The 14,149-nt window shown below is 39.8% G+C and overlaps 1 protein-coding gene across 4 annotated transcripts in view; it reads right to left on the bottom strand.

The window, feature by feature from the left end:
* The window catches only part of LOC150088259 (moesin/ezrin/radixin homolog 1-like), a 706,511-nt gene that overhangs the window by 590,724 nt on the left and 101,638 nt on the right, over positions 1-14,149 (bottom strand). For all 4 annotated transcript variants that reach the window (XM_090369412.1, XM_090369409.1, XM_090369410.1 and 1 more), the window contains one exon: positions 9,941-10,024. In XM_090369412.1, the coding sequence (XP_090225538.1) occupies positions 9,941-10,024 (84 nt within the window). The remainder of the gene's footprint in view (positions 1-9,940; positions 10,025-14,149) is intronic.

Raw genomic sequence — 14,149 nt, 5'->3', positions numbered from 1 at the left:
AACTTCTATAAAAGTAGTGATGTGATTTTTTTTCATTACTTTGTTCATACTAAGATGACAGGCAGCTATATAACCAAAAAAAAAACAAAATGCACATATATTTCTTTAGCCCACCCCCTGCTTTGATGACTGCTGCACATAGTCATGGCACTGACTGGATAAGGTCCAGAATGTATTACTAAAAAATCTTGTGGTACCAAATACACGTCTCCTGCAGCTCTAGGAGTTTTTGGTTTATTTTACATTACTGTTTAGACTGCCAGTTGCTGTTAATTTTTGTAATAAACGAAATAATTTTCACCTGGATTGAGATCTGGACTCTTGCCAGGCCATGTTATTATGCGAATTGATTTATCCTTCAAACCATTTTTCAGCTGTGGGCAATAAAGACAGAAAAATAAATTACATTTATTTAAGCAAGAGTGCAAAGTTTCATAAATTTAAAACTTTTGCTAATTTTAAGAAGCAGTACTTACAGAGTTGGCTCTATGACATGAAGCAGAGTCGTCCTTAAAAATGCAATTGGCAAACGTCCCTATAGTGAACTCTAATTATGGGAGGTAATTTTTGTCTCAAGAATGTTCTTGTACACCTTAGCATTCGGTGTACCCTTCACAAATTCAAGATGACCAACTCTTCTTCTATCTGAAATACAGTCCTATATCATTTGAGATGCAGTGAATTTAACCGTCGAGATGATACAGTCACGATGAAATTCTTTTCTTCTTTGTCTAACAGTTCGGCTGTCGAACTATGCAAATTGAATTTTGATTGATCAGCAAAAATAACACATTTTCAACGATCCTCAGGATTGGTGACCACTGTATATCTCCTATAAGCAAAAGCAGGTTGGTTCATGTTTACACAGGAGGGCCTTGATGTCATCAGTATTTTGATGGAATCAATGGCATTTCAATTGAAAGAATTTCAATATCACCATTATTTTGCTTGGTTTATTTGGTCCTGGTTTTATCTTTCTTTGGAAAGAAAGAAAGAACGTTAGCTGTGTCCATTTCTTTTTCATCTTCAACAGAGCTAGGACTGAGTCATCCTGTTCCTCAACCTCTATATCCATGATTTCCTGTATTGCAAAAACTCTTTCAGTTTCTATAGCTTTTCTTTACCACTTAGTTTTGGTAGTGATAGACCACTAGAAGATATTGATATTGGTGTAGAGGTTTACCCGTTTTTGTGAGCTCAATAAATAGTGGGACTGAATGACTTCTCTGTACTCGTTCCAGCAGCTCTACATCCATCCTAAAATGAGGCCTCCAGACCTGTATGCAGTACTCAAGGTGTGGCTGACCATTGTCTACAGGGGGACAATCACCTCCCTTAGTGGAATAGTCATATCAGTTTGTGTACTAAAAACTGTCTTGGCATATGAGGACTTGCCACTATTTATTGGTTGGAGGCATTTTCTAGCCTCTTCATAGAAGATGTCCAGCTCTGTTTTCAGTTTTTGGATTGGCTTTAGAGCTGGATGTTGTTGCTTTTTGTGGTCTTTAGCACCGCACCAAGTATAGGCAGGGTTGCCACAACAGCACGTTTGTGAGTGGCTGTACCTTTGGTACTTAAAACACCTCAGTGGATCTGGTGTGTAGATCCTAACTGGGCAGTTTAAGTAGACTGCCTTGATGTATGTTGGAAGCTATGGTATGTTAAATGTTAGGATGAGAACTTGAATAGGAATGAAATTCCCATCCTTTTCCATCAATATTCTCTTGACAGCTGTCACCTCCTTGGTCTTTCAATTCAGAGCACACTTCTCTTCTGAGGTGCGAGGAAAATCCCACTCTGATATAAACGAGTTCAAAGTTTTATGGAGAGTTATGTTAGGTATCCCCAATCGATGTAGCTTTCAGAATTTCTAGGCATGTTTTGGATTTGAAGCTTCCACTAAATTGTCTCTAGAAAGCAACCTTTTCATGGAATTTGGGAATCCTGCCAACCCTTTTAATCCTTTCTGGATAAAGGCTGGAAGCTTCCCGATTGCCTGCTCTCCAGTAGAATGGACAATGAATAAAGGCAGTGTTATTGATGGTGTTGTGTCCTCGGTGTTGGCTCTTTTTAGAGGTGTTGTCATTACCATCTGTTCAATTACGTGGGGGGGCCTTGTTTGGGCCTAAGAAGAAAGAGAGAGAGAGAGATTTAAATTACTCATGAGAGCAAAATAAATATTTCTGATGCCCTAAGTACCTCACCCACTACGGAGCTCTCTGAGGAGACATCCCATTCATGTACGCAGTACAGAAATGGGATGTCCCCCTTGATGTATATGACACCAAATTCACTTAGATCATCATATCCGCATTTCCAATAAGACTTTACCTTGTCCCCAAACCAAAGGGAGAGAGACTTACTGAAATGCAGTTTATCCTAGCAGTAAGAACCTGCTAATTGATTCTAGTTGGACTGGACCAGGATCTCCCTTTCCAAGTTCCCACAAGTCACAGCACACGGCTGAAAACGCTGGTTTTCAGTGATGTTAATCTGGAAACCCAGCAGCATTACTGGGAGGTCCCCTCACTACATATAGGTGCCTACATTATGGGGGGAAACCTTGATTGGTCTCCAATTTTAACTAGATTGGTCTCCTGACCTTAATCCAACTGAACACTTGCAAGGCTATTCACTGTCATCTCTTCCGACACTGTGGAAAGCCTTGCAGATCTCTACAGATTTCTTCATATATCTAGTGCAGTCAATGCCTAGGCAAACAGCAGCTGTCATCTGTGCAAAGAGTGGCCCAATGCAGGTAGGTGGTGGGTGGTCATAATTCAGTATTCACTAAGTGTATATTAAAATAAATTTTTGGAGGTAGCACGACTGATAAGGGTTTGCACAAAGGCACCTCATAGACACAAAGCATTCTTGGCCATACTGAATTTGATTTTTACTGAATCATGATCAAACTCAGCAGAATATATCGCTCTATTTGTTTTTTTTTTACAAACTAATAGATTTTCCCATCTTTTACTTTGTCATGCCTCTCACTTTACTTACTCATAACTCATAATGCAGTCCTTGCTTTAGTCATCCCTACATTTGTCTTTAATCTGTTGGTATTTATTAAGGATGGTGTGTGTATATATATCTATTATGAAATGATGGATTGAAAGTAAAAGGTATATCAGATAGTATATCACAGTAATTTGAGGGAAATTGAGGTACTATTACTTTATTAAAACGAAAATTATAGTTCCTCAGAGCGGTTTAATATACTTAGAACATACATACAAAGAACGGTTTAATATACAAAAAGCTTTCGGCTGAGTAGACAGCCTTCTTCAGTTAAACAGAAAAATATATTAAATGACAGTTAGAATGGAGATGTGCACTGCCAAACTGGTGCATGAGGCGCGTTGCTAATTGTTTGAGGTTGAGGTTTGTGGCTGTGACGTATGGTGGTGACACGGCCAGCGTTTGTCTATGGACAGAACTATTGCTTCTGTGATGAGGTTAACTTGACAACCACTGTTCCTGTTCAAAGAGGAACAGTGTTCCTGTTCAAAGAGATATCCGAGCATTTTATGTTTAACGATTCCAACCAGGTGCACCGTAGATAATGGTTGGACCTGTCCACAACCACGACATCGTGGTGTGGGTCAATGTCGTGGTGGGTTGTCCAGACGTGCTCGGCAATAGCTGAGTGTTCCACATCTGCCAAACAGATCACCCTTTTATGTTCTGAGAGGCGTTTCTCAAGCCGACGTCCAGTCTCTCCAAAGTAGCAGCTAGTGCAGTCACGGCAAGAGATGCGATAGACCAAACCGCTCTGCAGAAGGGTGGGGACAGGTGTTTTCACATTGAAAATGAGAGAACGTAGTTTCCTGCCTGGGAGTTGGATGCACTTTATCCCGTGTGAGGCGCCTCGGTAGCTAGGTGGGAAGGAGCAGCAGGGCGTAGCACACGCTTCTTGATTAGACCGGGGTTCGAGCCCGTCACCACCAAATACGGAGGATGCGGAAAGGTCATGGAATGACCACCGCACATCCCGGAGCAATATGGCCTTAGTTGCTAATGCTCCTAAAAACCAAATAACAACATAACATCCCATGTGATTTTAGGATTCTACCGATCCATTGTGACAGGTTGGGGTAGTATGGGATAAATGTCCTCGTGGATGACTCACCACTGTTGATGCTACTGTTGGTCGCTACGTTGTTGTCGTGTGCCTGTAGGTCACACCTGTCAAGGGTGTCGATGGGATAGCCACACCTTGCAAGGTCCGCTTTGACCCTGGTGATCTCTGTGCGTCTTTCACCTACAGAGCTAGTGTGTCCAGGCGCGAGTTAGCAAGGTTCGGGCAGTGGTGAGGAGGTGACCCCGTGCGTGTGCTGACCAGAAGTTGGTAAATTGGCCAGCATACACAGGTTTACAATAAACTGTCGTCTTCAAGCATGTGTCTTTGCACCGGACGAGGGTATCTAGGTATGGTATGGTGTTGTTCAACTCCAGCTCAATCGTGAATTTTATGAAGGGCGATAGTGAGTTGAGGTGGGTTAGGATTCGTTGACCTGAGTCTCTAGGGATAACTACGAACACATCGTCTACATAGCGACACCAAAAGGCGATGTGATCTAGTGCGTATGTAAACGCACGTCCCTCTAACTCCTCCATCACGATGTTTGCCGTGACCGAACTGACAGGGGAACCCATGGCTGTGCCATGCACCTGCTGGTAAATTGAGTCGCTAAACATGATTGAACCACCTGTTAAGCACAGTCTGAGGGCGGTGGAAATGTCATCAGGTGTCAGTCTGGTTCTGTCGCTAAGGGTTTCATCATTGTCCAAGAGTTGTTTTGCACAAGAGATGGCAAGTTCCACTGGGATGGAGGTAAAGAGTGATATTACATCGAACGATGTCATGACTTGATCTTGTGAGATGGATTTGAGCCAACTATTGATGAGGATATTCACCTCTGACTCCCATCGTTCCAATGCTCTGATGGGGGTAACGGTTAAGGGTTTGTAGATGGAAGTGTCTCGCAAGAGGAATAAGGCTTTCGCCACGTAATCAACGTGGTACATTACAACCATACGACAGCCTTTGTCCGCCGTATGCAGATTTCTGCCCTCAAGGCACTAAAATGGGATTCGTCCATCGTCATCCTACCGGCGGACAAAGGCCGTCGTACGGTTGTAATGAACCGCGCTGATTACGTGGCGAAAGCCTTATTGCTCTTGCGAGACACTTCCGTCTGCAAACCCTTAACCGTTACCCCCATCAGAGCATTGGAACAATGGGAGTCAGAGGTGAATATCCTCATCAATAGTTGACTCAAACAGGGGAAGATAACGCAGTCAACCCGTAATCACCTCCGTGCCTCCGGGTGTCAGATCCCACGGTTTTACGGCCTGCCGAAGGTACACAAAGAAGACACACCACTAAGACCAATTGTATCCTGCTGTGGATCACCGACTTACGAGTTGTCTAAGTTTGTCTCGAGGCTTCTTTCTCCTCTAGTTGGCAAGACCACCTACACCGTCTCCAAGAGTATTGAGTTCATAGAAAGGATCCGCACTATATCCATCTCACAAGATCAAGTCATGGCATCGTTCGATGTAATATCACTCTTTACCTCCATCCCAGTGGAAATTGCCGTCTCTTGTGCAAAACAACTCTTGGACAATGATGAAACCCTTAGCGACAGAACCAGACTGACACCTGATGACATTTCCACCGCCCTCAGACTGTGCTTAACAGGTGGTTCAATCATGTTTAGCTTCTCAATTTACCAGCAGGTGCATGGCACAGCCATGGGTTCCCCTGTCAGTTCGGTCACGGCAAACATCGTGATGGAGGAGTTAGAGGGACGTGCGTTTACACACGCACCAGATCACATCGCCTTTTGGTGTCGCTATGTAGACGATGTGTTCGTAGTTATCCCTAGAGACTCAGGTCAACGAATCCTAACCCACCTCAACTCACTATCGCCCTTCATAAAATTCACGACTGAGCTGGAGTCGAACAACAACATACCATACCTAGATACCCTCGTCCGGCGCAAAGACGACAGTTTATCGTAAACATGTGTGCTGGCCAATTTACCAACTTCCGGTCAGCACACGCACGGGGTCACCTCCTCACCACTGCCCGAACCTTGCTAACTCGCGCCTGGACACACTAGCTCTGTAGGTGAAAGACGCACAGATATCACCAGGGTCAAAGCGGACCTTGCGAAGTGTGGCTATCCCATTGACACCCTTGACAGGTATGACCTACAGGCACACGACAACATAGCGACCAAAGTAGCATCAACAGTGGTGAGTCATCCACGAGGGCATTTATCCCATACTACCCCAACCTGTCGCAACGGATCAGTAGAATCCTAAAATCACATGGGATAAAGTGCATCCAACTCCCAGGCAGGAAACTACGTTCTCTCATTTCCAACGTGAAAACACCTGTCCCCACCCTTCTGCAGAGCGGTTTGGTCTATCGCATCTCTTGCCGTGACTGCACTAGCTGCTATTTTGGAAAGACTGGACGTCGACTCGAGAAATGCCTCTCAGAACATAAAAGGGCGATCCGTTTGGCAGATGTGGAACACTCCGCTATTGCCGAGGACGTCTGGACAACCCACCACGACATTGACCCACACCGCGATGTCATGGTTGTGGACAGGTCCCACCATTACCTATGGCGCACCTGGTTGGAATCGTTAAACATAAAATGCTCGGATACCTCTTTGAACAGGAACAGTGGTTGTCAAGTTAACCCCATCACAGAAGCAATACTTCTGTCCATAGACAAACGCTGGCTGCGTCACCACCATACGTCACAGCCACAAACTTCAACCTCAAACAATTAGCCACGCGCCTCACGCACCTGTTTGGCAGTGCACGTCTCCATTCTAACTGTCATTTAATATATTTTTCTCTTTAACTGAAAAAGGCTGTCTACTCAGCCGAAAGCTTTTTGTATATTAAACCGTTCTTTGTATGTATGTTCTAAGTATATAAACCGCTCTGAGGAACTATAATTTTCGTTTTAATAATATGAATCCGGAGCACATAGGCCTCTTTCACCATACTATTACTTTACTTATTCTTACCTCCTTTCTCCTTATGTCAGCATAAGTTAAATGCTGACATAAGGAGAAATAAATAAAAAACACCACAACTCAAGTGAAAATTATGGTTCGCACTCATTTTCTGTATTATTTGTTTCAAAGATATCTGTCGAGCTAGTTGTTATCTTACCTTAATGTTTATTATTTGGACCTAGTTAAACATTCAGATAACAATCAGAAACAGATAGCCATGCTAATTATTTATAGAATATATTGAATAGTGTTAGCCCTCAATAAAGTGCTATTCTATGTATCCAATTATCAATAATTAGCCACATAATCATTTTATTTTATATTTTTTATTACTAATTATATGTTTATTTCTAGGGTATAAAGAAGTAAACCAACACAGGCTATCTTAGTCTTTATAGATTCTTTTGGTCTAATGGCCCACTTGGTACTTTTATGCTAAAGTTTTAACACACTTTGAGTACCTATATGGTACTAATTACACTCTTACAGTAGTAATTGTATACAGTGGCAGACAAGAAAAAACTGCATCACTTGTGAATTTTGCAAATAATGTTTTGTGCTGCATTGTGGGTTGTAGAAATGTTCGAAATGCATTTGTTAGATGGGATATATATCTCTGTGAATGAAATCCAATAAAAAGACTCCACCTGATATACCTAATCTTGCCAAAAGGGTAAAATGTGCAATTAATTCTAAGCAATTATGGATGACATCATGTACCAGAAATTTTCAATAGGGTTCACAAATCTGCACTGTTGCTGGGCCAGTCCAACACTGTAATGCCAGCATTTCTGAGGTATGACTGAACCTTAAGGGAGAAAAACGAAGGAAAACATTGCTTAAAGTATGTTTTAAGCCTTGTGAGAAAGAAGACAAACTTGTCATTAAATCGAAATAGCATGAAAATTACCAATTTTGTTGTGTAGCAAGGTGCTGAGTTGAAAAATGTAGTTTTGGGCGTCTGTGTGGTGTTCCCTAATAACGGGTTTCAGGCACTCCTCCAAGATAGCAGTGTAGGTTTCTGCTTTCACCATTCAGTTAATAAACTTAATTCGTCCTATCCCTTTGCTTGTTATGCATCCCCCAGACCAACTGACCGGCAGGGAACTTTACAGTTGGTGTTATGCAGTCAGGATGGTATGCCTCACAGAGTTTCGTCTTCCAACATATCATTTCCTACCCAAACCATGCAGGTTGAATTTCAATTCATCAGAAATGATGACGGTGTCCCATTGTTCTTCTGTCCAAGAAACATGCGTTTTAGCCCAGGCAAGTCACTTCCTCATTTGTTGGGTCAACAAATGCTTCTTGGGCTGATAGGCATGCAGACCCATTCCGAAAGCCATCTTTGTATAGTTCGTGCACTTGTTTCAACACCAGAGGCCATCTATAAGTCCAGTTTTAGATCAGGAGCACTAGTATGGCAATTACAAAGGCATGGCCATTTAAAACATCGATCTTGGGAAGGCATAGTCACTCTCTTGCAGCCTGATCATCCAGGTCTTCTCTTCACATTACCAGTTTCACACTTTAATTTCAGCACCGGGATACTGTTGACTGGTGGCAGCCTATTTTATCAGCGATAGGGGACGTGTAGAAAGCCCTTCCTGGGATAGCAACATCTACACTTTTTTTCCTTGGTGTCAATTGAACATATGAAGCCATGCTTACATCTCTGCAAAACAGGATACTAATACGCATGCATACCCTTCCAACGTCATATTTATAGAAACTAATACGCATGCATACCCTTCCAACGTCATATTTATAGAAACAGCTGATGCTTTACCTTTGCTTTGCAACAAAAAAATGACTGTAATCAAACAATATCTTATACGTTTAAGTATAAACGTTACTTTTTCTTAAGGTTTTTTTCAGATATAGACTTTTTTTATTTATGACTGTAATCAAACAATATCTTATACGTTTCAGTACAAACGTTAATTTTTTTTTAAGGTGATGCAGTTTTTTTGTCCGCCACTGTGGGCGGACAAAATCTTAAAAATTTAATCTTAATTTCATTTAATTTCAGGTAATCTGCTTTTACCTTGCAGGTATTCTCAATTTATTCCATTGTAATTACACTTGACAGGTCAGCAACCCTACTCAGTACACTGATCAAATACATCTGTCTATATTTCATTATGGTTGCTGGGCATTTCTGCTATAGTTCGTGCACTTCTTTCAACACCATAATTCAATTAAATAAATTAATAACTTTTTCGTTCTTTTCTTTTTTTTTTTAGATGTTCAGTTTTATGAATACATCCTATTATTTTTATTTATATTATATATATATAATATGTGTGTTGTCTGTGTGTGCGCGCGCGCGCACACACACACCAGATAGAGGGTGTAAGCCATGAAAGTTAACAATTCACCCTTTTCACAATATCTACCTTCATATCAACACTTACAGGCTTTCAAGAGCTTGTTGTGGTGCCAGCTGGCAAAGTTGTTAATGCTTAGAAGTCATGATGAATGGCAAAATAATCTGAGATAAAACTCACAAAAATAGCTAATACTAAGCAAGTATGTCATAACAAATGATACAGGTGGTAACTAACGCTTCCATCTGTCATCTTTTAAAACAACACTATCTTATTAATCTTAAAATCCTTTGATTCTCTGATGCATCAAATATAGTTTTGTATGTTCTTGTTGTAGCAAAAATTCATTAAATGAATGGCCATTAAAACAAGGAATTAGTGTACTAATATCTTACTTTCTTACAGTGAAACATATTATTCATAAATAGTTTTTATGAATTTAATATTTCCAAACATATTTCCAAATTTAATAATGATCATTACATTCAAGCATGTAAACAATTTATTTTGAATTTAAATTTCAATATAAAAATTAAATATAATATCAAAGTTAGATACCTGATCAAAGAGCTGTCTTCCAGTTGTATTTGGTTGGATAGCAAATTCCAGCTCTGCATCCATTGTCGTAACTTTGACATTTACCTAAAAATGTTTCAGAACAATTATTTGGAAGTTTGCCATTACAGTAATGCAAAAACTGGATACCAGCTCATTAACTGCCACAATGTTAAAGAAAAAATAGATATGTTGAGTCAGTAACTTTTTTTTCTTTTTTCTTTTGTGAGAGAGACTTGTTTCTCACAAAAAAATCAAATCAAAGTAAAAAATATCACAAACCATAGTAAACAACATCATGTCTCTCCACGAACACATACTGCATGTCCCACACCATTGTCTCATGGTACGCGTTTACATTTATGCCACTTATTTTTCCAGTTGATATGAGTTTGTGAAGTTGCATAGTGAAATAAAAACATTGTTTTTATTTATGGTTTGCACTGAGACAAGTTGTGCACAGTTTTTATTTATGGTTTGCACTGACTGTCTGCCAGGGGCAAAGGTTGATGATTTTGTAGAGCAGATATCTTTCAAGGGCACAAAAGGTGATACTGTTGTACACATTGGCACTAATGATATTAAGAGTAAGAGACTGGCGGAATTACTGAACAAGTACAGGTCACTGCTGAAAAAAAGCCATGAATTAGGGTTGAATTTGAAAGTGTCTACAATTCTGTCGAGACACGATAGGAGGGAATATATGATGAGAGCCTTGTCGATCAATTCGGCTCTGGAGAGATTGTGCAAGGCTCAAAGGGTAGAATTTTTCTCAGCCTGGTCTGTGCTTGTTAACAGGAGAGACTGCTTCTACAGGGATGGGATACACTTAAATAGAAAGGGTGCAAGAATATTTGCTGATGCTATTGAGGCAGTGTTAGGTGGGTCGGAAAACTGCTAGCTTGGGCAGGTACATGGACTAATAGATTAACAGCAGCCGCTGGCAGAGGTGAAAGTGATTCTTGCACTGCTTCTACTGGAATGAGCAGCAGCCTGGAAAACAAGATGTAGGGGATTTCAGAGACTGCTGGGAGTCATTGTGGTACAAGTAAACACATGGGTTCTGTTAGGGTAGCTAAGAATAGGAACAGGTGCATGTATACTTGCATGTACACAAATGCTACCATCTGAGCAAACATTAGAAGATTTAAAATAGTAATCCAACCAAGAAAAAGAAGAAAACAAATTATCCCCTTTCACATCTTTGTAATGCCAAACAATATATGTAGTTTAGAATGGCTGCAGGAGAATTATAATTATACTGATTTTTCATCAAAATCAGTATAATTATCCTCCATTTATCAGTATTATCACATTTATTATCCATTTATCAGTATTATCACAACATTTATTATCCATTTATCAGTATTAACATGACATTTTAATCACTGCCTTACAGATATGAATTGCATAATAGTGTCTTGACTAACATTATTCCAAGCGATTTACAAGGTTGCCCATAAATTTTGTGAAGATGGGCAGACTTCATGGACATAATGGTCTAGATCAGGGGTGGACAACCTCCGGCCTATACTTGTTTTCAAAATACACATAATAAACAGCCTGCTGAAGAAAATTATTTTGGAATTATCTCACCATGAATTTTATAAAAATTTTAACCAAGAAGGATTTCCAAAGATGAGGGATAATGCAAAGAAAATTCTGTCATTATTCAGAAGCACATACAGATGTGAACAATTTTTTTAAAAAATTAAATTTATAAAATCCAAGTACAGGTCCCGAATTTCTGACGTAAATTCAGAAAACACTCAGTGCATTAGATGACAAATATCGATCCAGATACTGATCCACTGATAAAAAATAAACAGTCAAATCTCTCATTCAATATTATAAAAATAAAATATTGCAATTTTTATAACTGGAAATGTATTTGTATTTTGATATTATAATTGCATTATTATCTTGAATTTCTATTCCATTTTTCTTAATAAATTATATGTATAATATGAATAAATATTATAATAAATAACATAAAACTGAATATGATAATTTTTTTATTATACACCATTTTAATAATCCTAAAGATAATCAAAAATTTAGCATTAGCATTAGTAGAGACCATATGAAAGCAAGAAAGCAAGCTTATATTGATAAAAAAAAAAAAACCACCCTCCCAATTCACCCATCCATTAATGCCAAATGCTTGTCCAGTTCTACCTTGAACTTATTTAAGTTGTAGCCCTCTACTAACGACAGATAGAAGTTTGTTCCAACTATCAACCACCTGCTGGCTCAAGGCAAATTTCCACACATTTATTCTACAATTGTCTTTCCTAAAGGATGCGTGTAATCTGAGCAAGAAGAAGAGAAGGAACAGGAAGAATCCCATCAGTATTGAGCTCGCACAAAACATACAAGGCTTTATACACCTCAATTAGATCACCTCGCAGGTGCTTTGTCTCCAGACGTTGCAAGTTGAAGAATTTCAGCCTTTCTTGGTAACAGCAACCTTTCGCTGTTACATTCACCACTCTCACTGCCATTATCTGTACTCATTCCAACAGTTCTACATCTTTCCTAAAATGAGGCCTCCAGACCAAAATGCAGTACTCAAGTTGTGGGATGACCATTGCCTTTTACAAGGGAATAATCATCTCCTTTTCCCTGCAAACAAAATTCCTGCATATCAATAACAAGAGAGCATGAGCTACTCTTCCAGCCTGTCTGCACTGCACAATTACCCCATGTCCTTTTCATTCTCCATTAATCTGAGTGTAGTACCATACAGTTCATGTGTACTATGGGATTACTGTTACCCATATGCAGTACTTTATATTCGTCAATGTTATACATCAGTTGCCACCTCTCAGCGAATCTGCTCAACTTTTCTAGATCCTGTCGAGGTAATATACAGTCATTAACAACCCTGCCAAACTTCGTATGCGAACTTGGTCAGTAACCCTGATATACCTTCATCAATATCATTGATAAATACACAAAACAAGAAGGGGCCCAACACCGAAACTTGGAGGACTCCACTAATAACATTAGCCCACAGAGCAGTGTCCATTAATTACCACTCTCTTCTTCCGCTAAACCTTCCTTTTATCCACTGTAGTGATTTACTTGTCAGTGATATACCTGTATATCACTGACAACATGCTCAGGCAGCCTGTCTGCACTGCTAAGAAAATTTCTTATCTGACTGCACAATTACTCCCAGGTCTTTTTCATTTTATACCACACTAAGTGTAGTACCACACAGTTAGTACATTTCTCTCGGGTTACTTCCAACCATATGCAGTACTTTTGCATTTGTCAATGTTAAACTTCAGTTGCTACTTCTCATCCCATCTACCCAACATTTCTAGATCCTGTTGGAGTAGCACACTGCCATTACTCTGATTAACAACCCTGCCACCATTAGTATGATCTGCAAGCTTGGATAATAAGCCTGATATACCTTAATCAATCTCACTGATAAATAAACAACAACAACAACAGAGGGCCCAACGCCGAAAACTGGAGGACTCCACTAATAACATTTGTCGATGAAAATCAGCATCCGTTGATTACCAATGTCTTTTCACACTCAACCCTTTTATGCATTGTAGCAACTTGCCCTTAATGCCATACTACTCCAATTTGTATAGTAGTTTTCCTGAAATCCAAGTATATGATATCAAAATTATTTTTTACATCCAGTTCCTTTGTAACCACGTTGTATCCAATCAAATTTTTCAGACAAGACTCCCTTAACAAACCCATGCTGCATCTGAATTAATGCTGCACTCTTGACTAGTTGATCCTGCAATGCCTCTTTAACCAACAGCTCCATTATTTTACTCCAAAACAGGTCTGTATTACTGATGTCACACTTTCATCCCCCTTTGTGAATTGGAAATACGTTTGCACTTCTCCAGTACATGGGGTCTTCCCCCGAGTCCAAGGATGCTCTCATAATTAAAGCTAATGGCTTGCTTACTTCCCTCGCTGCCTCCTTCAATATAACTGAATAGATCCCTTGGTCTTTAAGGTTGTCACAGACATTCTCTCAGATATGCCAGACAAGCTGTACTTGCTATTTGGAAGTCTAAAATTCAGATGGAACTGAAATTAGGGCAAGATTCAAGTCAAGTGGACCCAATTTCAGCAAAGTCTGAATGGTCTATGATAGCCAAATCCTCTATTTGCACCTTCATGCTGATGGGATTGTTAATAATCACTCGATGCACAAGCACACCATGGATG

The sequence above is a fragment of the Mastigoproctus giganteus genome, chromosome 3 (genome assembly GCF_048544385.1).
Source record: "Mastigoproctus giganteus isolate SK-2022 chromosome 3, ASM4854438v1, whole genome shotgun sequence".
NCBI lineage: Eukaryota > Metazoa > Arthropoda > Arachnida > Uropygi > Thelyphonidae > Mastigoproctus > Mastigoproctus giganteus.
The sequence above is the reverse complement of the archived record's forward strand: the minus strand, read 5'-3'. Positions and strand labels throughout refer to the sequence as shown.